The sequence below is a fragment of the Amphiprion ocellaris genome, chromosome 5, assembly GCF_022539595.1.
Source record: "Amphiprion ocellaris isolate individual 3 ecotype Okinawa chromosome 5, ASM2253959v1, whole genome shotgun sequence".
Taxonomy (NCBI): Eukaryota; Metazoa; Chordata; class Actinopteri; family Pomacentridae; genus Amphiprion; species Amphiprion ocellaris.
In genome coordinates, this window is record NC_072770.1 from 18,871,605 (window position 1) to 18,898,199 (window position 26,595).

At 42.2% G+C, this 26,595-nt stretch overlaps 1 protein-coding gene across 5 annotated transcripts in view; it reads right to left on the reverse strand.

Moving 5' to 3' along the window:
- The window catches only part of LOC111588780 (chemokine-like protein TAFA-1), a 103,379-nt gene extending 77,172 nt beyond the window's left edge, over positions 1-26,207 (reverse strand). For 2 of the 5 annotated variants that reach the window (XR_008601804.1, XR_008601805.1), the window contains exons 1-2: positions 25,543-26,207; positions 23,146-23,282 (exon numbers count right to left, since the gene is read on the reverse strand). Coding sequence is in view for 1 of the 5 variants with exons in the window: in XM_023299345.3 (XP_023155113.1) it covers positions 23,146-23,269 (124 nt within the window). In the remaining 4 variants the exon portion in view is untranslated. The remainder of the gene's footprint in view (positions 1-23,145; positions 23,283-25,542) is intronic. The other 3 variants (XR_004846542.2, XR_004846543.2, XM_023299345.3) reach the window with 3 other exon arrangements.
- Positions 26,208-26,595: the final 388 nt, after the last annotated feature.

Genomic DNA, 26,595 nt, shown 5'->3' on the forward strand with positions numbered 1-26,595 from the left:
CCCTTCCTCTTCTCTGCTACCTTAAACATGAGGTAAAACATCAGGCCAGACTAAGTGTTTGGCGGTGAAGGACGTCTTCGGAGACTGTTTCTATACATAGCATCAAAGTGCATTACCCCGAGACATCAACCTAATCGCAAACCTAGCACTTGCTGTTATGCTGTGCAGGGCATACTCTAAATATGACATGCAGACGTGGTTGGAGGTGGGAGGCAGCGACAGGAGTGGTAGGGAAGGAGTTCACAGTCTATGCAGCAGCTTGTGCCGGAACACCCCGAGGCGAGTGAATAAACAGACAATGCTCAGACAATGCTCAGACAATGCTCAGTCAATGCCTGCGTTGGCAGTACAGAAGTGTTGCAGACAGGCGAGTCAGAGTGTAAGCCCACAAGTCGCATTATGGTGGTCTACCCCGGCACGCAAGCGAAGTGAACGCTTGGTGTCAGCGCTTGCCTAAACATGATCCTCGTCAGCTGGTGGAGATGTACCGGCACCTATCTGGAGGGAGATGGCAGCGACAGAGACATGGGACGAGGGGCGGCCTGTGGTGGTCGTCACTGCAGTGCACAATCCGACTGGAACAGAGTGGTAGTGGCAGGCTCCAGATGTGGCAAGAGCCCATGGGCCTCGATCGCACATCTGCATCATACCCTCAGACTCAGTGGAAAGGGAGATAGTTTTCCCTCTAAAGTATTGTGGATGACTATGACAAATAAAGACGGAAAATGTGTGGGCCGTTTATGGCTCCAGTTGTACGCCTGAGAGTACATGATCTCATGTTTCTTTGCATGGAAGTTATAAAAAGAATCACTTGTTTAAAAGAAAAGTTTGGTGAGTGTTTAACTCAATAATACATAGAACTGTACCTTTTGTATTCAGAAATGGCTTGCATGAGGACAGTTGATAAAAATGTCACCATGTTGCATCATTCTGGTAGCCGGCCAACCATCACTTTTGTCCCACTGATAAAAAAAATTAAAAAAAAGCTTTGTCTCTGCAAGCTATCTCTTCTCTTTCTTTCCCAAATTCTCTTTGAGCCTCATTAAAAATAATTAAAATGAAATAAATTTAAAAAGGCAATACTATACAACTAAAGGAAATGGCTTACTGCGTCCAGCCTCATGCATGTCCAAAGCCCTGGAGAGAATCTTAACTTTCCTTATTCAGCTGTGCTAAATGCACCAAGAAAGTAATTGAATGCTACACACCCAGTAGTTATCATTACTACTGGTTTCTGTCCATGGCAGTGTTGTTAACTTGTCTCACTTCTGCGTGGGTGACATTATCATGAAAACTATGAACAAATGGGAGGCTTTTCGGCGTGCACTGACGTGTGTAGTGTGATGACTGGTGACATGCTCATTATAGTGACTGCATGTGTGTGCATGCTACATCCGCATACCAGCCTATGTCAATACTTCCTTCAATTCTTTTCTTTGTGAAATTTTGCTTATCTAATGCTGAAGCAACTACCATTGTAATCTCGCCTCATACAGAACTCTAGTCATGGTCCCCATTGACCCTTGTATTTTCATGCTTTTCCATGAAAATAAAATCTGCGTCTGGAGGAAGGCAGCTCTTTTCCCCTACTTTCACCCTTTTTTTAAATTACTTTTTCTGTCCAACTCTTGGTCCCTTTGTCTCTGTCTGTCTGTACAACACCACTGGCAGGATTTATTAGCTCCTGGAAGTTGTTATGCCCATGATATACTATATCAATCTTCATTAGTCATTGGTCAGCGTGGGTTCAGGAAAAAAAAGAGGCTCCTGTCACTAGTAAAGATATCTAGGGCCAGTGGTTTCAATAAATTCTCAAAGGAACTGACCTTTGCTGCTGTCAGTAAGGTTTGTGGGGGTGATTGAGGAGCTGCTTGGCCCTGGCTTATTGGGTGATTCTTGATAAATCTTTGGGGTGATTGTTCACTTGCTCTCTTTTTTTTTTCAGAAATCAAAATCAGATGCTGAATTTGAAAGAATCTTCTGTATATTCAGGATACAGAAGTTCAAGTTGCAGTCTAGCGTGTGAGTGATTGATGTAATATTCAGTATATTCTCTATTCATGAGCAATATAAGATGGAAAGATGGAATTCCAGCTGTACTGATAATTCCTGATGAATCCTTGTGAGCGTGACTGAACATACACGTGTACGACTTTATACAGTGCTTATGTCCTTGTATCTTATCTATGTAGGGCTGCTCAGTTTTGCAAGTCAAATCCACCCATTTTCTTCTGTTGAATTTATGTTTGTTTGATTCCTCTACTTCTGCAATGGCAACCCACCTGCTACAAAAGCCTTAGCAGCTTATCCCTCATTACATGTGTGTGTGTAATGAGGAAGATTATGACAAAGCTCATCTAAAGCACAAATGTATGCTCTCACTGTGTGTAGACATGGTACCATACTACAGCCAATCAGCTCTGTGAGGTACACTAAGACAGGCAAATAAATAGAGCTCGTTGCTTTATTACTTCACTTATTATTGCAAACAGACATCCAGCTGGTGCTGCAGACGAGGCGCTTATGTGAAGGAGAGAGTTAAAGGTAGAGTAAGGTGGTGAGAAAGAACATCTAATGCAGCCAATTTCTTCCCGCTGTAAATTCTCACCCCATCCTAATATTAATGTTCCCATCTTATAAAGTGCTATTGAATGAAAAGAGGCCAAGGTGTCGGGTGGGGGGATTTAGAAAGCAGCAGATAAAGAAGTCATAGAGTGAGAAGCTCATTTTCTTTTCATTTAGTCCCAAGTGGTGACTTCGCGGCTCCGATCGATGCCGGGTGATAAATAAATAAAACAAACATAATGTGAATCTGGTTCTCTCAGATTAGCACACATTAGAATGAGGTTTTGCCATATCACATCGTGAGAAGAGAGAGAAAGAAAAAAATCTTTGGACTTTTCTCCTGATAATAGAGAGTTTATTACGGTAAATAATGCAATCTCTTGATTCCCGTCTGCTAAAGCTGATGCTTTGTAAGGTGTCACCGGCAGTCTACAGCAGTGTTTCTGGCAGAACCACACAGCACATTTCAGCCTTGGTGAGAATGCTAAAAAACACATTCCCTGTGAGGGCATTTGTTCATGAATACTATTTACTGACATTATGATCCCTCAGCACTTGCATGCTGCAAGCTGAAATGTGTGACGAGGGAGGAAAACTTGATTTTCATCTTATGCTCCACATTCCACTCCACACTTGTCTCTCGCTCAATCTTTTTTTTTTTTTCCCTTAACCAAGCCAAGAGGAGAGGCAGAGTGCAAGTATCGGAATACAATTTATGAATCATTAAGAGAAGGGGCACATTAATATTTAATGGACCTCCAACAAGTGTTGGAGTGGATTCAGTAAACAGGCATATGCTGCCTCACACACATGTGCATGCACCGCAGCAATGTCCTCGGCTGCATTTATGCAGCACTGGATGAAATCGTGCAACAACCGCACCCTGCACCATAAGGCAAGCACACATATGCGTAGCTTCACACACACATACATGCATACATATACAATAAACACAGGCAAGAACTCTCTGGAGAATTTTTAATTGCTGTCTACGGGGGGTGATGTAGTGAGGTATCTGAAATCAACCCCCCAGCAAAGTCTTCCTCACCCTCCTCCTCCCACCTTTCACTGGCTTCTACTCCAAAATGCTCACTCCTCTCCCTCCTCAACCCTTGAGCATAATTACTCCTCTATCTACAGACAGAGTATTGGTTTCCTCTAACTAAAGAGCAGCAGGCTCCTGCTTCCTCCTATCACTCTAGACCTTAGCTAGGTCGCCTCTCCTAATCATCCACTAAAAGCCTGGAACTATATCAAAGGGGATTTGTGTGTGTCTGAGTGTGTGTGTGTGTGTGTGTGTGTGTGTGTGTGTGTGTTCGCTTTAGTGTGTCTAGAGGTATATGTGTTTGGATGAGCATTTTAGGGTGAGCCGTGCACTCATTTGTGTACGGGTGTGTGTGCGTCTATGCACGATTTCCCCCCTCACACGCTGGGTATTGTGCGTTAGATCAAAGCCATAAACCCCTCTGGGCTTGACACACTCTAGCAAGGCTGCTGCAGTGTTGAATCCGAGCTGCAGTAATTCTGCTGATACTGTATGCTGCTATTAAAAAAAAAGTTGAGTGGGGGAGTGAGCTTTTTTTTTTTGTACAATGGGGATCACAGAATTCTCTCATTGTTCTGTGGAGGTGGTGTGTATATGAGTGTGTGTGTGTTGATGGGAAAGGAGATATAGCAGGGCCGTCTGGGGAGGAGAAAGTGATATGTGTTCAGTTATAGATCTCACCTCTTATGCTCCTTTCCTGAAACATTCCCCTGGGTAGCGAGGGACGTCAGGATTTTCTAGAAAGGCTGGAGGATAACGCAGGCCACTGTTCGCTGAGAGCTTTTCTGTTGGCCATTGCTGAGCCCATGCCAACACGGAAAAAAAATAAATAAAACAAGCGGGAACAGCTACAGCATATATGCTCCGCAGGGAATACAATACAGAATGCTGAACAGAATGTACAACAAGGGCCCCAGACGTACATAGATTTCACAGGGAAAGCGTGAATTTGTTCTTTTTTTTTCCCCAACTCCAGCTTTGGGGATGGGGGAAAAAAAATTTCTTTCCGCCCTTTTATTTCTTTTGCAGTGGAAAACGGATACATGCTTTTCTAAAAAGGGTGAGATGACCAGATGACTGGCAAAGCTGCTGCAAGAGATGGGGGAAGGAATGAGCACTTCAGGTGAGTCTGGATCAAATAAATATTCTCTTTAATCCTGACAACTCTCTTCTCTTGACCAGTGGTTGAGGGTCTTGATGTGAACTGGTGCTGGGACACATCAAGGTGGTTTTGTATTTAGGTGTCATATTTGGGGGAGATGAAGGGCGTCTTTCTGTTCTGGCGGCCTCACAGGAGGAATGGGTAAACCAAGAGAAGGGGTTTTTGAGCCAGTGGGTCAGACCACACAAGAAGGATGTGCTCTTGCTTTCTTTTTTTGCCTCTCCTTCATTCATTTTGCCTCCATCCTTTGTTTCTTATCCACAGGAGAGCCGTGGCTTTTGGAGTAGTGAAGGAGGACTTTTGGCAGGGGTCTCTGTGGAAGTACATGCATAGAAAGAGGGGTGCCTTTCTAAGTCAATCTCACGATCTCGCTCTCTCCTTCTCTTTTCTTTCTTGACACTCCCCAGGTTTAGCATGGGAGCCTGATGAATAATGGAATGATCTGTGACCTTTGCAGTGTGGGTTCAGGCCTGACTCTGGCATCCTTCTGATCTGATGATCGCCTTTGATCCAACCCACACTGGAGCGCTGAGAGACCTAGAGAAATAAAAAAGCCTCTGATAGGCTATAGTGTATGAAATTTGCTACTCTGATCCCCCAAAATGACAGTGTTTACCTCCAAGTAGACCTACCGAAAAGCTAAAATCTCAATAACTACTTCAGGGAAAAGGAAATGCAGGAGTGTACCAAGGAGTTTCAGCTCAAACTGCCTTATAATATTTTTGTTGGTTGAGTTGGAGCAAAATTTGTTTGTTTTTTGTTGCACTTCTGAGTTGTTGGCAAGGAGCTAATATGACAGCATTGCACATCTAAGTGAGATCTTGTGGCACTGCGTGAACATAAACCAAAATATTACACTTGTGTCTGTACTTTAGCACTTTAAGTCATATGCCTTTGTTCACGGGTGTCAAAGTCTCCGGGAGGGAATATAGCAGAATGACAAATACATCCACAGGGGTAAAAAGGTGTAATTTATATTGTAATGATTTATATTTCCATAAAGGATGTGCTCACGAATGCTCGGTTAATGCGCATTGCCCTGGCCTTATACTCCACTCTGCATCCCGTATCCGACCTCTTCATCAAAGTTCTCTTTTTTCTCTCACACATGCCCTTTCTCTACCTTTTGACCTGGGGAGATGTCCCACAGGCGTAACATTCTCACACTTCAGGCAAAAAGAAACGGTGCAAGGCAGAAGGTGATAGAAGGAAGGTGGAAAGAAGAAGCCACACCTGTCTGAGCAACCCCAAGTGGGGAGATGATATTCCGATTAAAACGTGATGTAGAGCCTGAAAACATTGATCACACAAAACACTCTTCACCTCGGCCACGGAGTCCCAAGATGTGGTAGATATTAAAAAATCATGAAGACTTGTTCTCCTCGGTTATGTCAGGACTGCAGAAAGTGAAGGTGTGACAGAGAGGAGAGAGTGAGTATGCCGATGGATGGGGAGAAGACTTTAAGTGTTTCTGCCAAGCGGAGCGTGAAGTAAGGTCAGGAGAGCCGCATGCAAGAGTGCAGTAAAAAGGAGAGGTGAGGAGAGGAGAGGAGTCCCTCATTCCATTTCAGATCAGAGCTCACCGATCCCATTTGATTTTCAACACAGTCGCTGGGACAAATATGGCGAATAAAAATTGGGATTAGGTCTACTAACAGGCTGACATTACGATAATATCTAAAAGTGCAGCTTAACATTTTCAAATACTAGAGGAGATGTTTTCTTCTGGAAAAAAAAACCAACCTTGTTGTGCTTGTTTGTGAAAGGAAGTCCAGTCTGGATTTTGTTGCATGTTGTCTGATAACTGGTGATATTGTAGCAGTAGTAGCTGAGGGGCTGTTTGTGGTCTCTGATTGTTAGAAAAGGACTGATGAGTCATTTTGGTGCAGATGGGTTCATTCACTCCCACTCTCCTTTCCATTTAAAATGCACACAGGGAAGCAAAAGAGACAAAGTGAGACTGTCTGCCACCTGTGTTACCCTTCTTCCCAAATTGTACTAAGTAATCAGTTGGAGCGAAGGGGTGATAATTTGACAGCTGGGGAGAGAGCACACAAACCAAGCTGTGAAACAAAAAAGAGACACTGTAGGGGCGAAAGAGTTAAAGGTGTGTTTGCCAGGAAATGTCTACAGTAAATTCTCCTGTTTAAAAGCTCTGATGTTATGCACTTTTCAAAAGAATCCCAGTCTCTTTGTGAGAAATACAATTTATTTGCGGCCGTGTATCATGCCCATACGCACATACATAAACACACAGCATTCACAAATGGGATCAAAGGCCTGATGGAGTTGACAGAGTGCCCACTAAGTGTTGCTGACCCTGAGTAAATGAGTGACAATTTACCGGGGTTGTTGTTGTTGCTGCCGTTGAGCCCCGTGAGCTTTGTGATGTTGAAATGCAGGGAAATGGAGGGAGCAAATGGATTTTAGGAGAAAGGATGCCTCTCAGATCTCCACCACAACACTCACAGCTGAAGCCACTGGCCGCTGCTCTATGACAGACGCTCATTGCTATTGAATTGTGCCTCTGTAATTTTAGCTGCAGCTGCATGTACGCTGAATACATGCGCAGCGGCGTTCAGCTGAATAGCCACTGATGCACGTACACCCACATCTGTGCAGCTCACCGAGCCGTGATTATAATGCAAAATGTGACAATTGCACAGGTTCAAATTCGGAGTGCAGTGCCGACACACCTTTCTCGAGCATCTCAGGCTTGAAGAAAAATGTCACACTGTTAATGTGGAAAACTAATTGCCGCCACTTGTTAGATTTAACTTTGTTGTTCACACTTGAATTCAAGACTTTCTGCAGAGGGAATGTTTGATTTCCAAGCCAATAATTTTTCAGAACTAACCGGAGTGGCTTTCTTTTCTGAGATAAAGAAATCACAATTCTTAAATTGAATACAAACCTTTGATGTTCTTACATGTTAATGATCAATGCTGCAGTCGTGGCCTTTTCATTCCATGCACCATATGTTTCCACTCTATTCCTGCTTAGTCCATCCACTCCTTGAGTTAAGATCCTAGAGAGACAATTTGTGCAGTCCATTAAGGGCTGATGAATTGGATTTAGACCAGCAAACTGGTGTGAATGTACGGTCTAAACACACAGTCTGACAGCCCCGACTCCCCACCCGTTTGTGCAGCTCTGTGAATAATGTTGGCTCAGTGTTGGCTCCCGACTCAAACACACATACAGTGCCACAGTCTCGAGCTCACGGCTGTATTCACAAAAGACTCGCAATGGAAACTTGGCTGTGTATTGAGTGACATCTAGTCTACATTGTAGAAAGACTTGTGAAGGAAAAATTTTGTTTGTTAAAGAGAGAAAACACACTTTAATCCCATCAACATGCTCCTGAATGATGGGGTCTCAAAGAAGCTCGCACGACAAAACTCGAGCTGTGCCGTTAATATGATGTCGTACATCCAGCGAGCAGCTTTTAATCTAAAATCAGGAATGAGAAACAGCTTGACATTTTCATGCTTTTGCTACATCAGTGCTGCTCTGAGCTTTAATATAGCAAGGGAGTGAAAAGTGCTAGGAAAAAATGAGAATCAACAAAATAATTAAACCACATATCCACGTACGGTCTCATGCAAAACGTTCACGTCCTGAGCTAAAAGACATATCAAATTTAAAAACCATGAGCTGATATATTCAACTGGACATTTTAGTTCAGACTACCCCAGATCATACGGTGGCAATTTAATAATAAGGTTAAGTTCTTGATGCTAAAATTCAGATCTAAAATTGAATTATGATCCACTTATAAAGTGCTAGATGCTAATGAATAAGACACGTGTGATGAATGCTAAGTGTTAAGTAAATTCCCTCCTGGCTCTGAAAAGTGCAGTCCTGTCTGTGTAACATTTTAAAAAGACTGAACGATAGATGCACATGTTTAAATACCGAGGATGTGTTTTTTTTGCAGCTGCAATTATTGGGTTGTGAATACATTTTTTAAAAAGCTGTTGGTGGAAAACTGCCAGCAGTGTCCATGTGGTTTTCTACTAATCGATAACTAGTAATTTCAAACAACTAAAAGGGAGTCTGTTTTAAAGCAGCTTTCACATATGTTTATTCTCTGGTTCATTGGCAACATTTCCTACAAGCATATCCCTTCTTTAAGTAATCACATTTAAAACTGTGAAAATGGCAGTTCGATTAAAAGCAGGCCCACAAGTGGTGGTTTCATGACTAAGTGTCTAATTTTGCAACCAGCCAATTAGCACAATACCTGTCCTTTAAAACTACAGACCTGCAAGTGTGAATACTATATGCTCTGGAAGTAAATACTGTATTTGCATTCATGGGTGTGAAAGGAAACCGCACAAAAAATGTGAAATGGGAAAAGCACTCAAGGAATTTTGAATATAAATGTATTTGAAATTGCAGATAAGCCGGTTCTTGCATAAACAATAGTCAAAAGAGTTAGTGAGAGACTGTCAAACCTCCTGCAAGTTTGATGCAGTCACCCAGGAAGTGTCAGTAGCACTCTGCCAGAGGTATCAAATATTAATTTCTCCACTTAGGATCTACTGATTCAGAGAGAGTGTGGAAACCACAGGGCACTTAATGGGATACTTATCACGCTTACTCTGATAGGCGTAGTGCTTATCTTGCTATTTAACGCTTGCTACTTGAAATCACGCTGTATAGTTTTTCATCGACATCAGACTGAAACATCTGCTTTGGGTCTGTGTGTGCGAGGAGGGGGTTCAAGCACATGTTCACGCATCGGTGTTTATTTGTCCTGACTTAAGCGCAGGGAAAGTGCGAAAACAAGTGCGTGGGTGAGTACATCTGTGCGTGGTTTAGTGCCTAACCAAAGCTGGAATTTTTACAATGGCCTGTTAAAAGGCAAATATCAAAAGTTAGGCACGCTGAGCTGTCAGCCACGCGGTAGGCATACGACTAATATCTCACATGGACTGCGGATTAGTTCTGTCTGTTGCTCAGGGTGAAATGTGTAATCTCATATCTGAGAGGTGGGAGGGGGAAAGGGGGAGGAGGAGAAAAGAGGGGATTCTTGCTATTAATGTCTATCCTTTTAAAAATGGATTTGCAAGTGTGACAAGATAAGGGGCCGAATGGGATCCTGAAAATACTTCCGCTCTGTGACAAGTAACAGAGAAAAAAAAAAACAAGAGACGACAAGCACAGGCTTTATAGTAGAATTAAACACACTGTGCTTAAGATGTCGCCTTTCATCTCATCACAGCATAACACAGAACAAAGTAGCAACTATAGGTGCTGCAAAGAAAAGTGCATGTTTTAAAGTGCATATTGTTTATTAATAGAGATGTTTCCCTGAAAGTGTGTGTGGTGAAGTGTGGTGGGTTAGTGCTGTGAAATACTGAAAACCAGCTTGTTTTGTGCAGTTACCCAACATTTACATCTTTTTGTTTATTTATTTTTTGACAGAAAATTGAATTGTGAAATAGATTTATCAATGTAAACTGTAACTATATGGACAAATGTCAGTATAAATGCAGTGTTGATTTAGGTGGCATAAAGGTTTTTGTGTAAAAATAATAAAAATGAACACTGGAATCAGCCTTTCAGTGTGGACAGACATACAGGCATGTCCATCTGAAACAATGATGAATACACACTTGGAGCTCTGAGAAAACGATCTGGGACCTCAGGCAACACATCCATGAAACTATATAGAAGGAGACAGTAAGCTTTTAAAAGGTTAAAGTTTTCACAGTCTGCTAGACCGAGAGCATGGGCTGCTCATGAAGATGCAATAACAGCCTCTCTTAGCTGCTCCTGGCCCACAATTACAGCATTTCCTTGATCAAATGGATGCCATCTGTCTGGCTGGGAATCAGCAACAGCACCACAGCAAGCTGGTTGGCTGGCTCAGCCAGACACATCCTATCTTGTTCTTTTGCATACACATAAGCCCATTCTCTTATCCCACTCTTTCTGTCTCACAAACACACACACAGAGACACACACAGGTGAATCCAGCCAGACATGCAAATGGCCGCAGGAAAACGTTTCGAGATGGCAACTAGGATCTTGCTGTGAATGAGATGTAACGGCTAAATGATGATCGATGGTAGTCTAGTCATTGGCCAGGGACATGAGATTGATCGGCCAAATTTTCTCACTGTTCAAACACATCGCTGCCTCCTCCAACTGGCAGAGAGGCTAGAACAAGATCCACACATCTACAGAAAACAGGAATTTAGCTGTCACTCTTGTATTCAGCCTCAAAGCATAGGCATAAGCATTCTGCCTGGCAAACAAAAACTCATTGCCTTGTGGTTCTTATATGTTTTACACTATTATCAATGTTGAACCTCCAATTTATTTCTGTTTTGTTGTTTTGTATCTTTCACAGAGCTACATTGCTACTTTAACATTGCATAATCCCGTCTTGCTCGTGAAAAAGAATATGAGGCTGTTTTATCGCCGCTGTCCCATGTGTAAGACATCTATTACAAGCGTCCTTGCACTTGGAGCTGTGGCTCCTAGACGGGACTTACGAGATCTGTACTCGTCCCTTTTCCAATTCTCCTCAGGATGAGATGGTGTGTTCACGAGAGCCTGTAAGACCTTACAAGGAGCTCGTATTCACCTGCCAATATTGCCAATAGTACTAACATTAGCACAGCACACCTCTGACTAGAGAGCGAGAAAGTGGTCCCCTCCTCTCCAGGGCTGCCGTTGGATAACATCTGTTAGGCACAACTGTAGGGCTTTCATCTCTTCCAGCTGCACAAAATCTCTCCTCATTGATTCAGTGCTGAAGTGGTACTCAAGGTAATTCCTGGTGGATTCTACCTACTCTGGCAGCAGTAGGTGAAACAATTATCAAATAAACTGTTGATTTTTTGATCTGGCAAGCAACAGGACACATACTATTAACCAATTATAAAGCTTATAATTTCTTAGTAATGAAATACAAAATACACATGGTTATATTTTATTACAAAATGTAAAATGTTATACTGTATAGTTGTTTTGTAACTTTGCTTTTTTGACAAAAATAAAAAACGCAATTTATATTGAAACTACAACATATAATGCTTTACACTGTATTGCATTTTAATCCAAAATACAAATGTTGTCGCATTGATTTAAAATATAGCATTTTGTATTTTAAATCTAAGATTTTGTATTTTAGATTAAATATATGAAATATTGTCTCTTCTAATATTATTTCATGACCAAACACAAAACTGCACCAGCGTTAAACAATTCCAATTCGAACTTGGAATGAAAACTGGTATACTATATACTACATACGACTTCTTAACCTCATTACTCTGGTTATAACATAGTTAGAAAAATAAACTCATCAATCTAAATTACATGCATATTTATATTTCTTCTCATTTTTACATCTGTAATTTTAATATTATTAATTCTTGTGTAAGTTTTGGCTCCAACAACTAATTTATCGGCTCTGAAATTTCATATCAGTCTATCTTTCAATAACCCTTCTCAACATGCTGCCATAAACGTAATCACCACATCTCTTTATCTTTTTTTAAGGCATCTGTGTGAGCCAGAACAGCAATTAACTTCAAGATTGACTTGTCATTGTAAAGTTCATCCTGTAAAGCAGCAGTACCATAAGCAAGTTGAAATAACAACACAGCACTGTAAAATCACACACAAATAGCAGTAAATGGTGCATAATGATGCCGTTTTTCTACAAGTAAAGTGGGCGAGGTGGAGCATGTCTCACAGTATTTGGTGGAACCGGAAGCTGTGTCACATGAAACACCAAGTAATCAAAAGGCTAAAGTGACACTGAACAGCAGGTTCAAGGTCGAGAATGTGATAACACTGTTGGACCTCAGTGGGCTCCAGTGGAAATGATACCTCTTCTATTTGCACATCTCAGCCCAAGTAATAGTGTGGTGGTACACAAGCAGCTACAGCTGTGTAAATGTTGGCAGGGTGGATGCCACAATGTCGAGCAGAAAGCAACTTTCTATCCCCTAATGAGCTTTGTTCAGGGGCTTCCCTCTTCTTTGCTGCTCTTCCCCTCCCTTACTGTCTTTTACTAGTTAAAAATTACTTTACCAGCCCCCTTCTTAGCATTCATTCCTCTTCCCTCCACCGCCAACCACATTACACCAGTGGAACAAATAGTCATAGCTCTTTGAATTTGTACCCCCTGAAGCCTGCCCCATCTGCAGCTGTGGGTGACATTTCTCATTTGCTGAAGAGCTGAGAGAAAAAGAAAGAAAAAAAAGATGTCTGCCCTCTCATGTGAATCATCCAAAATTGTAATAACATCACTACAGCAACATTCTGCTGCACAGACACCCGGTGTGGTGTGACTGCCCTGACAGCATGCGCACAGCTTCTCAACATCCCAACAAACTGCGAGAAGCAGCGACGTCTGCTAAAGCCATGTTTTCTGTTGAGGTGATTCTCCGTCATGTATGAAGAAATGTCGTGGTAACAGGATGTGAGCATGTCCAAGATGCAACCAAGCAGTAGATAAATGTGCAGAAGAGTGGCATAAGTAGCTAAGATAGTGATTGAATAATACTGGTGGCTGTGACTAATATGAGCACTGAGACAGAGCCAGCTTCATCCCTCTCTGCCAGCTCTCTGCCTGACATGCATTGTGCAAAAAAAAAAAAAAAAAAAGTAGAAGAAGAGCAAAATGTAGCATCAAGCCAGACAGAAGTGTGGCTCACTCCATTGAATGTATCACAAAACATTTCTGTTGTATTTTATTCATAGTTAAATCAAAGGCTGATGCTTTGATTGCACCCAAGAGAAGAGGGGGAGTTGTTTTGAGATGTGAGCACAGCTCTATGCAAGCCTTGTACTCAGCAAAAACAGGGGAAGAGGTGGAATGTAATACGAAAAGCTAATATACAGTAAGTGAGCCAGAGGTTCTACTTCTCTCTTCAGCGAAACATCACACTGTTACTGTGCTTCTTTGGATCTGCTGAGAGTGTAACTAAAACCCTTGTTCCCAACGAGAGCAGAGCACATTGGCTCAGCGAGTAGACTTTTCATTACACGCTTATGCCAAGTCAAGCACGCGAATGTAGGCCATCAATGGGGGGAGAAATACAAAATGGCCTGTAAAAACTAAAGCTGCATTTAGTTTTTTTGTCTAAGGGAATCATTTTTTTACAGCATGAAACTGGTTAAATATTAAACAGTATCTGAAGATTAAACCCAAATGCACAATGATATAACTTCAACGTTCCCTGTGGAATGAAAGAGTGACCTGCACAGTTTGCTTTTGGCCACAGATGCTCAGCGTGCTCCTTTTATGTGGATGCGAGCGATAAAACAACTTTGCACTCTGACTTAGCTTGAATATCCTACAAATGCAAAAAGGCAGCTGCAACATAAAAAAAGTGATGTTTTTGTTCGTCTTTCACAAAGGTACTGAAGCTCACCGGCCTTGATGCGATCTCCGCAAGGACGTGGAGAAAAATAAAATATTATGATAAAAGACGAGGTGAGGGATGCGGTTATGCATCAGTACAGTTCCGGCACTCTTTACTTAGCATGCATGTGTGCCTCGCAGTTTATGCCTTCGAGAGGGCTGAAATCCACAAGGATGAGTAAAAGATGTTATGATCAAAGACGGCATGCAGAAAGGTATTCAGCTCCATCAGCTCAGCTCCACTAGCGCTCTTATTCCATGCACACCGATGGCATCCTCACACATTTGTTGATGCCTTTGGGGAAAGGGTTGAAAAAGTTCCTTAAAGCAGACATTAATCCTCACGTAAACTCCGCTCACAAATTTTACAGAAAGGAGGTCAAAAGGTCTTCATGTTGGAAAAGCTCAGTACCTCATACCACTTAAACCTCTGGGATGTGAGATGAGGGAGAGAAATCCTACATAGTCTGTCTGGCTACATGAGTTTCTAAATTATATTTCCTTGAAAATACAGACTGCAAATTGTACTTTTTGGCAATGCTACAAAAGAAACAAATGTATTAGAAGAACAAGATTGGGATGAAACCTAAAGGCAGACGACCTGTACAGCTAACAGACAAACGAGATATCTGGAGAACGACAAAGACAAAGAGCATGAAAGAGAGGAAGGAGACACTGTGTGAGAGACGAAGCTCCTCTGGGTCATTAGGCTACAGACAGACACATGCAGGTGCCACCTCATCCTTCATCCTCTCACTCTTCTGGCCAACAGGCACCAGGGCATTGAGCCATGTTCACTGAACCTGACATGTGCTGGAGATACTGTGGCAAATGAAGACACACTGCAGGGCATGAGGATACTAATTGTCCTCCCACATTTTCAACAGACTGTCACTATTCTCGCTGGGTACAGTATGAGTGACTGGCATATTTAATACGAAATACACAATAGAGAGAAAACTCCTCAACATGGTGACCGAAGCAGATTATAATAAGATTCCCTGTCAGTTTATTCGGGCATTTGGCCGTGTCCATCTCATATGTCGGATTCTGTACAGCTGTGATAAACAGTTAGCTGTGACATCTCAACCTAACTTCCATTATTAGAGCGTCTGCTGTCAGATAAAGCTGTGATAAGACAATACGGTGCTGCCTCGGCACAGCAGCTGCATAGATTCATCCAGACACATCAGACAAGACAAATAGACCTCGGCTAATGCTGACGGCGCACCCCGGGTGGAAAATTTAGACAGACTTTCAATCATTTGTTTGACAAGTGGGGACATATTCTAGCAAAAGGATTTCTGTTTCCATAATTCCAAACCCCATAATCCATTTTTGTCCCCTGTCAGTGCCCGAATGAGTGATTCACTGGACTGAACTGAGTCACCTTGGCAACAAATTGAATACATGCATCTGAAATTTCATGTTATTAGGGAGTGTGAAAACTGTTTTAACACACAGCAGGTGTAAATGTGAAGTATTTTTTCACCAGTCTGTGAGTGCATGTAACTAATGTGTATAGAGGTCCAATGTAATAGCTTCTATTTGGAGTCCTGATTGTGTTCACTGGATAAATGCACATCCAATCAATCAATCAAAGTTTATTTCTATAGCCCTTTACAATAGGCCAAAGGGTGACCAAAGTGCTTCACAGTGAAAAGCAAGAGAATAAGTTGAATAATCATTTTCTCTGCATACCCATTTAGGTTTCCTTTGATTCCTGAGGGAAATTTTTACTTCTTTAGCTGTCTGGTCTACCACTATGTTCACTAGCTGCTAGTAAACACTGTTTCTTTGCTTTCAGCTGCTGGGCAGATACATTGTAGGGCCTCGATCTTACCATGTAAAGTGCCCCAAAATTACTTTTGTTGTGAATTGCTGCTGTACAAATAAAACTGAACTGAAGTGAATTGAACTCAATAGCGTACAGTGGGTAGCCTGTCGACTGCCGCCACTGAAACAACACAATGATAAACCTCAGACTGAACCAAAACAGTAAATCTGCAATCTGGAAAACCAGGAAAAATAGTCTGAATGACACTTCAAAGCTCTGTTAAACAGAGGGATACAGCAGAGTCAGAGAAAAACACTCTTTCATGGTTTGCTTTAAAGGAGAAATACAGATTTTGCCTATAAATATTTAAGAGGCTAAAATGTCAATCAACAAAAAACTGATCAATTCAGACCACAGACAAAAGCTGCAATTCTTTTTCTTCCCTTTTTTCCCCCATCTGTGTCCATTACAACATATCAGAAATAAACCTAAAGAAATAACCAGCTGCTGTTGAGGTTTTTAGCTGTAGCAGGATCCAAATGTTTTCTTTGCATTCTTCTGGCTGTCTCTTCACATTTCCTTAACTGTGACAAAAAATCCATACTCAAAACAACGTATGTTTTATATCTCCCACTAAAGTGCCGTACGGAAAGTAATTTAGTGGTATGGTTAAGACAACCTAATTTGACTGCCACTGGGTAAATAACTTGCTTGGGCAAAGTGAGTCCTCTGCAAACAAAATATTGAATGAGTAACATTTGTCCCCCGCAGTGGTTTTAAATGATGCCACGGAGTAGCTCTTTTGCATCACAATTACCTGGCAGTGTGGCTCTTTGCTCCATTAACATAAGCAAGCTATTTCACTTCACAGAGATTCCACTGAAGGGCTCGGGGAGTCTGGAGGTGATAGAGAAGCTGCATAAAATATTGTATGACTAAGGATGGCAATGATGTATGATACAGTAACTTTTCATTTAGTATAAATAGAATAGATGTGCTGCATGTGGCTGGAATAAATACAATCTGACAGCAAAGGTACACATCGAGGACTTTAGAAGACACACTTTGCCGCTTGAAGACACTTTGCACCGTGTTTGTCTATTTTAGTACTCGGCGCAATATTCAGAATAATTGGAGGAATGCGTCACTTGTGTTCAATAGCACCTGTACACTGTGATGCAGTTATCTGACATGAGAGAAGAACAGGATCTAATCTACCATCTAATCACTCAAGGAGGGAGAGAATGCACCTGAGCACCTGCAGTTTAAGGCTTAAGACAAGAAAGACCGCTGGGTAAATAAATACTAATGACAACAATATTGCCATGGGAGAACCAGAATCTGTTTGGCACAGCAGAATATGAGAGAGTGAACAGTGATGGGCTTATTTCTAGGTGTAAGTGGCATTTGAAAGACAACACAGCTGGTTACAGATGTATCAGTAGATAATGAGTAGGTACAGCAGTTATATGACGGCTTGACAGGCAACAGTAACACACAATCACTGCAAATGGCAACATATTGAAGAAGTGGTAACTCAAGAAGAGATACTCAAATTATTTTCCAGTCTAGACACATCACTGGCGCTCACCTTTAAGCGAATATCTGACTATGTGTGGAGGCAAAAAAGTCAAGAAATGGTACACAGGCCATAGAAAGTGCCAATTCAACCCCCAGTCCTTTCTCCCCTTTTGCCGGCCATAAAACGCAGTGTAATAGGATTCCTAAGCTTTTCCAGTGACTGCTTCCACTATCACACAGACATTTAAGTGCACTAATCCATGACAAATTGTCTCATCTGATCCATGACAAATCGTCTGAGGGGCCGATAGAGACGAGGAGATGAAGGTGGGTTGGATGGAGGGGGGCAAGAGGATGAAGAGTCGGGGGGGGAAGAGGCTTGGTGAGGAGAGAGTGCGCTGCTCGGCACCTGAATGATCAGGCAGTTATCGCCTAGATTTTAGAAAGGTTGCTTTCATTACCTTGAAGGGCATGCTGTGTGATAAAGAGTGAGAGATCACATAGCGGTGATGAGCTCTCTACCTAAGCCCACAGTTTTCAAAGCAATTATAATCCCATGTGGAGGTAGATTATAGGATTTCAGCTCCTCCGTTGGCAAGAGGGAGGATTTGTAGATGTCATGTTCACAGAATGAATGTTTCTAATTAAATTTGCGTCATATATAATTTAGGATCTCGATCCCCGGGTAGTTTAATTTAGCTTTTAAATAGGTGGTTTTACATGATACATGCACCGGTGAATATTCATTCAAATAAAATAGCATGGATAAAAACACTCCACTCTCACAGAAGGTTATTCCACAACCTTGGACAGTAATGATTTGAATGCGTGTAAACATGTGCATGCTTTTTATACTGTACACTGCTGTATTTCCACATGAGCATATGCTGCCAACCAGATCAAACAATTTCTTTTCATCCACTTTACAAAAATACGATTAAGGCATCATCCATTCAAGTGACTGTAATTTAATTGAATTTTCTTTCACCATCAATTCCCACACTAATTAGTCCCCACAGTTTAATGAGGATGTAAATAATGCTGATTTAATGGCAAAACAAAAAACACTTTGAGAGGCTATGTGGAAAAACGCTCCTGCTGGTACTATGGATAGAGTCTCTCACACCTCCACAGAAGCAGCAAGCGGGAAGATTACCACTTTGAAGATGGCTGTGAAGAGAAAGTACATGTTCGCTACGATGTTACGGCTGCTAACACTGAGCTACTGTAATGAGGAGTTTGACAACTATGAAAATGAGTTGAAAACTGTGTGCATTTGGTTTGTGAGTCAGTGAAGATAATTTCTTAGCATTCCCAAACACTGCCAGAAAAATCATAAATCTTCGGAACCATCCAGGCGTTGGCAATAGAAAGAAAGAAAGAAAGAAAGAAAAATCGATTCATATTGTGTTTATGTATAGCTTTCAGACTTCTCCCTTATCCTCATTTACCAAAAAAAGACAACCATCTTAAATCAAATTTGGGGTTTAGGTTCAACACCCTGTTTCCTGTCAGATTTTTCTCTTCCAAGGAAACCTCCATCCTTAGTTCTCACTGGAGCTTTAATAGAAACATAAAGTTCAGCGCTCTGGTAATTTGACAAGATGTGTTCGTAAAGCTGAAGATACATTTCTTAATTTACCAAATACATCCTTGCTCATGATCACACTGCTGCTCTTATTCGACCATATGATGCATCTTGGCTAATCAAAGTAATTACATGTTTTCTTCCACCTCAAAGAGTTTGCTAACTGATGGAGCATCATGGCACACTGAACAATGAGCTCATTAAAGTGCATACCAATCATGTGAGATTAGACTTTACAAGCCATTTCGAATCAATGGATGAAAGCATAAGAGCAGCACCACTGCATTAGTTATCAGCCTTTTCAGCTATATCATAACCCTTTTTCATGTTGCCATGTCAGACATGTTTTCATGCAAAATCAGCATGTCTGCGACTGCCACTCCCAGTTCAATCACATTTCATTTCAGCCTTTGATTATGATATTCTTTTAGATGAACAGCTGGCAACTTACATAATAAGGGGGTTTAATAATACGTGAAGCGCGGTTCAGTAATAATACACATATACGCTGAGCTGCCTTGTCATCGGGGCTGACAAAAAAAAATAAAAATGGTCGAACGAAACGTCAACAACAGACTGCAATCAAAGCATAACAGGCTAGAGTTAGTTTTACATCTGCACCTGTTTTGTTAGATCTGAGACTCTCTTAAACTGCCCTGTCAGTGTCATAATAAAACAAAGCAGCAGCTAAAGTGTTGTTATATTCAGACTGGCCCTCTGGGTATTGATATATTATGAACTGTAAGCATGCTTCAGTGGAACAAGAGTAAATAAATACAGTACCTGCTAAGTGTAATTTAATGACAAAATGCTCAACACATTAATTTTCATTCAAAGGCACCAGATCTAAATTAACTTCTGCCAGTGATGCACTGACAGTGTGAATTGGTTATACTTTCAGTTACTTGTGATTGAGTCCAGTGCTGTGTGCTGTCAACAGTGGCCTGGTTTGTGCAGCGGCAGTCTTGGCAGCGAGCTCTTGTGCTCACTGTGTTGGCAGGTGGGGAGAGTGCATAGCCAGGCTTGTGTGTGTCATGTCACATTCAGCTCATCTGTCAATGTAGTGGATTATTTCTTGAGAGACCAGAATTGGCTGCCCAGAATCAGGGCGCCATCAATCTTCAGCCGCACGAGCAGGACGCAGGGGGAGACTGTGCGAAGCAGAGGCTCATGGGAAAGAGTGCGGCGCCGCTTCCTGGGCAGGTGACGAAGCAGTCAGGCAACTCGTTACTCAATCTCCGCCTCAGCGGCGACTATGCCGATTTGTCATGGAAACATTCAAAAAAAATAAAAAATAAATGCAATCCGGAAACTTTACCTCTATAGTCACCTTTTTTTTTCTTTCCTGGAGCATGCAGTGTCAGCTTACTGTTGCAGGAGGCAGATAAGCAGATTTCTCAAGCACTTTTAGATGCTTCAACAGGCTGGAGGATAACATGACCTTCACTTCCCTGCCTCAGACACCCACACATCCCCTTCCTTGTGTATTTTTGTCTACGCTGGATGGTTGTTAGTGTTTGTACCACTCGGTCTCTCAGACAACCTGTCGGGCTGCAATCCAAGATCCACAAAAAATTATTTCAGGGCATGATTTCTTACAAGATACCAACCCTCGATTTCACCTCTAACTTAGCTCATGACTGTCCGGAAAACAACACACAGCATGACACAGTCCAATCACAGGAAAGCGGCACCATCCTACTATTTTGTCATCAATGAATTTCAAAGATAATGAATTAAGGCACGACACGTGTGAGTCTGAGATGAAGCAGTATTTCTATTAATCATTTTGTCAGCACAAAATATGCTTTACATTCTGCATTTCACATGCTTCATTAACAAATGTATTCTGCAACTTAATTTACAGTACGGCAGGCAGCTGATCGCATCATTCTTTAGGAACGCAGAAGCATTATTTGATTACAGAAAACAGCAAAGCATGAAAGTCAATGGATTTTTTTTCAAGGGAAGACATCTCCTTTTTTTTTTTACCACGTCCTACATAGCCATATCTATTTATATCTGAGGGTTCTGGCCTCAATGAAACCAGAGAGCTTCTCAAATTATAAAATCAATTCTAATTCAAATATTCATCATAGCATTTCAATTCTGAGAGAGCAGTTCTGGTTAGATCGGTTAACGCCACTCCACGGCTGAGTAAGATTGATGTCGGTTTAATCCTCTTAAATAAACATGATATACAGTAAATTGTACAGTTGCAGAGCAGCGGAAGCAAAAAAAAAATGAAAGAAAAAGAAATATGTTGTCTCTATCTGAGTGTGCAGTTGTGATAGACCATTACCCCGAAGCCTGCTGATTAGAGCAGTAAAATATCATAACATAGCTTTAGATTATGATTGTCAGCAGCAATTATGGCTGCCCTCCATCACCATTTGTTAACTTTAAAAGTTTTCCACACAGCACTCACTGTGTGTGCTGTAAAACATCCCTGTTTTCATTACCTCCTGGTGACGTTATTCAAAATTGAGTGGCTCGCCTTGAGAAATCTGAGACTTTAACAGGTCAAATCAACAGAGAGTGTGTTTGTCATCCATCTGTGCAGTGTAAGCTTGCATCCTCTCAGACCTGATGCTCTCCAGTATCCCCGGAGGACCCATGAAAATGCCACGCCATAATGGCCTCGGTGAGAAAATGGCGTGTAAATGTGCAAGCGTGTACATGTCTGTAGCCTCATGTGCAGTAAGAGTGTGAGTTGATTTGTCTGACAGGGAACCCTCCAGAAGTCTTACCCGTCACCGTCTTTTGGTTGGATGACTCCTCTAGACACACAACAGGAGGGGGTGGGGTTGGGCTGGGGGGCAACAACTATTTTCTTCCATTCTTCCCCCTTTGGGACCGCTGCATTATTCAAAAAAGACACTTACTGAGTCTTGCACTTCCTTGTATATCTTTGGCACCAAGCTTGACTTGCCAACCAGTTAAACCAAAAAAAGAAGAAGGGGGTTGTGGGGGAAAGGAAACTGGAAGCCAGCCTTTAAAAATTCATTCTCAGCTCATCCCTTTACCCTTTTGCTCCAATTAATGGGGCCAGGGTACTTTGAGAACTTTCTAGCTATCATAGCTGGGATTTTCATGTGTCAGCTGTTTCTCAGCAAAAAGTAAGCCAATTCTCTGACACGCTGCTTAAAGTCACCAACGTTCAACACGAGCATAGAGAATTCAACGCCGGATCTTTTCTCCTCTTGCTGTGCTTCAATTACTGTCTTTTTGCTTGGCAATGCAACACACACACACAGAAAGGGAACCAAGAGAAGATAACATCAATGTTTAACAGCCGCCTGGCATCCGGAGAAAGCCCCACTCTGAACGAGGGTTCAGCATGGAAGTCACACTCATTGTTAGAAGCTTAAGGAAAGCATTTGCTTTGCTCTAAAAAACCTTTGCCTTCCCTGTAACACCCCCACATACACCATAAGCAATTCTGGTAAGCTTTTCCATAATAAGAGAATTAGATCCGCCTCTGCGTCTACCCTCCCCTTTTGCCCCTACGGTGCAAAAGGCGTCGGGCCTAATTGCCAAACGTTTCCAGTGCAAAAGAGGGAAACATAATTGTCATTTCTATCTAAGCCACAGTGATCAAAGCTCCCCTGGCTACCAGCACAGTAATAGGGATTTTTGCCTACAGCTTGTCCTACTCGCAACAGTCTGCCAGCAAGATTCAGGGTGCAGTAGTCAAGAATTCCTCGCCACACGTATGAATCATCTCCCTTCTAGCTAACTCGCAATGTTAGAAACTGTTCTAACAGGGCTTCCATGTGGGGATCTAAACAGAAGCATGCAGCTCAGCCACAAAACCAAACTTTAACAACCACGTTTGTTCGATAAATAGCACAAGTCACAAGTTTGCAACATGCAATTACAAGCACAATTAGCAGCTTTCCCCTTCGTTTATCCTGCATGACCGTGAGCGTGGTGAATCATCATGTTACAGTACAGTACAACTCACTCTGACGTACTGCAGCAGAGCTTCTAAACAGCCACAACTGACAACTGCTGCCCCGTGGAGAGGACAACATGTCGCACTGTAACATTTAGCTGTGAAGCTGAAATCTGACAAAAGAGGCACACGTACCCAGGGTGAGGATGTCAGTGCGACCGGGCCGGGCCACATGGTGCTGCTGGATGGTCTGGTAGAGTGTGGCCTGGCACAGCAGCAGGAAGCCGAGGCTAATCCACATGGCCAACAACCAGGACATGGTAAGGCCGAGTCTGCAGGACGGCACACAGCAGGGGGGAAACAACAGGGGCACAGAGTTGTATTACAGCAGGTCTCCATTGTTATTTATGGCACACATTGTGTTTATTTGATGTACTAAACTAGAACAACCCTGATATGAGCTATCTATATTTTTACCAAGCTGTCTACTGCTGTGATTTAGTGGACGGATACTCTCCAATAATACAGCGAATGAAAAGAAAAAGAGGACATAGGGTAAAGGAAGGAAAATCCCTTTAGACAAAAGACTCGAACAAAATGATCAAACACAAACTTAATCTCCTCAATATCTGTCTTGTCCAAACCTGCTGCAGTCTTTTAAAAATAGAGAGATGAAATACAGAAGAAAGGAAATAACCTGCAGCAATCTCTTTGTCAGACTGGAAGAATTTTATAATGAGCACTGTCATCTCTTTTTGAGAAAACGACCATAATTAACAAGCAGCAGCAAGAATTCAGCTCTGCATATTTGAAAATTTCACAAAAGGCTGCATTTCCAAGCATCATCAACCCCCTTTTTTTTTTTTTTTTTGCAGATTTGCTGAGCTACCGCCTAATGGCTGGTGAGGGCCAGCATATGGAGACATGCCTTGGCCCTTATTGAATAATGAGATTCTCCTCCTTTCCAGGTGTTATTAGCGCTTCTCTCCATTCAGAACCCTGCAGTGGGAAGTTTATAAAGCATCACTCCACCTCCTCTAAAACAAACTGTAGCCTGGGTGTGTTGTGGCTCCCTGCCTCAGACTTATAGCACTGCATCCTACATCCTAATCAGGGAGAATTTTTCTGACTGTTGGGCAAATATAATAAACCTGATATCACAAATACATTGAGGTGGTGACTTCCTGAGTGAATCCAAAGCTCTAATGTGAATTTCTTTCACCTTAAATGTTTGACCCTACAGTATCTTTATACAATGAGGAGTCTGTTCAATATAAACTTCAAATATGAGAAATGTAATGCTTGAAAACTAAGTCTGTGATGCTATAAATGTTTCATATGTTTAAGTTGTTTTCAGAGTGCAGTTATGATCCAGTAAGTTATTTCCAGAGAGCAGCCAGAGCCACTGCTTGCTTGCTCAAACTGAAGCACTTTGTGTTTTCATGTGCATCTGAGATTAAAGCCATTAGGCTCCTAAATGTTAGGCGGGTGTTCTCTACCCTCACTGACACTGAGGCTGCTCAATATTCGGCGAAAATTAAGCGTAATTATTAACAGCACTTTGTAAATCCCCACCCCTGCGCTAAATCCAACATAATCCGCGGGTTTTGAGGAAATGTGAACTGGTCCCATGGGTTTGTTTTCCTTCTTCGTTTTTATTTATTTGTTCCCCCATAGCCACAGACTGCTCCCCTCGCCAGGCTGGATTTATATATTCCAAAGAGCCGTTGCGCTTGCACGGTTAACTGCGTCGACTCGGAGCTTCTCCCGGCAATAGGAGAGCGTCCTCAACGAAAAATGAAAATGTGGTAACCAGCAGCCCTTCTTTTCTTTCTTTTTAACCAGAAGCGAGAGCGCACGGAAGACTCTAAATAAAGCTAGTAAGCGATCATGACTTGAGAGGAAAAGAAATCAGCCCAACTCCAGGCGCGGTTGGAGCCTGATTTTCTTTCCTATATATCCATCTAGTTGTTTTTTTTTTTGTTTGTTTGTTTGTTTTTTTTAAAAGTGTTTTTGTTTGTTTTATTTTGTTTTGATTTCCACGAGAGAAACAAAGACATATTCAGTTTTTTTGGAACAGTAACGAGACACGACAGCTCGTGTGTGCGTAACTGGTGAGTCCAGTGTGAGATAGTAGCACAGCAGGAACACCTGCAGGCGCATTAACTACTGATGCACCTGCGCGCAACTATGATTAAACTAAATAGGACGCGTTTTGGCTCAGCCCAGACTGCACGTCGTTCTGCTGTGGAAACAACTCCAGCCACGAGTCCCAGAAACGTACCTGTCTGACTGTCATACAACAGGAGGAAATCACTCCTGTCTTACAGCTGCATGCATCTTTTAGCATACTTCAACATGTCCACTGTTAGACCTGCTCCATTTATAGACATGTTTAAACTTAGACAACATATTATTTTATAAAATGCAGGATTATTTTAGAAGAAGCTGTTTTTACAGTATGTAATGTCATCTTTTCTCAACTCAGATATACTTTTAAATGTGCAGTATTTCTTACATGGTTGTAAATAATCCCTTCCGCCTCACCCATCCTATCTCCAAAACACCAGAGGCATACCTCAAAAGTCTTACCTGAGCAGTGTGTTCAGTAGGAAAGGAGTTCAGTCAGAATCACTGTCTGCCTGCCCGCCCAGCAGACTCACTCCTCTGTCTTAAATCCATCCATGCTTGGAAGCCAGGGATTTCCGCCTGAAATTCCACTACCACCAGACACAAAAAGGTGCTGTTGCTGTTCTGTGTTTTGTTTTTCTTTCCCTCCACCTCTTTAATATTCCCTTCTCTGGACCTCCTGCTGGTGCTGCTCAGGTCCTCTTGAAATCCTTCAAACAGTCACCAGAAAACAAAAACACCCAGGGGTCTGTGTCACAAACTGGCCAAGGGTTTGAAGGGATGGACGGCTGATCATGTCACTGCTGTATCAGCCACATTTGTGCGGATCTCCCCTCCTTCCTTCACTGTCTCTTCTCCGTCAGTGAAACTCCTTTGCTGTGATGACAGGGAGCTAATTTACCCTCCTCACTTGTCGTCTCCTTCGTGCAGCGGAAGGCTCCAGTGGAATGACTGCTCTGTCTGCTCTTGGCTGCATCCCCCCATTGAGAAGCTGTGCTGATAGTGTGAGCCTCAGTCCTCTCTCCAGCGCTCTAAGTAGAGAGTCTGTGTCAGACAGGCAGAGCGAGTGTGAGTGAGCGTGCATGTGTGTGTGTATTACAATGTAGCCCAGCTGGAAATGGAGAGAGAGAGAGAGAGAGAGAGAGAGCTGAGAGAGTCAGATCACATGTCTTAAAGCAAGACTACCCACTTCTGCATCAAGACTTCATCAGCAAATGAAGCACGCTTTATTAACCCACCTCCTCTTTACATCCCAACCTCCCATCTACAGCATCAGGAGACATGGGAGTGTAGCACCTCAGCTCGCTCTCAGTGTGTCTGTATCCATGTGGAGCCCACTGAATGAGTTGGAGAGAGTGCGTGCCTCTTTTTTAGTCATTGCCCTCCAGCATTTCAGGGGTGAAAGTGAAATGCTCCAAGCGCAGCACTTTTAATAGAAGGCAGAGCGCCTCATCAGAGCTCTGCAATCACCATATTATCCATTACAAGCCAGCTTTGCTCTTTCCACCTATTTCT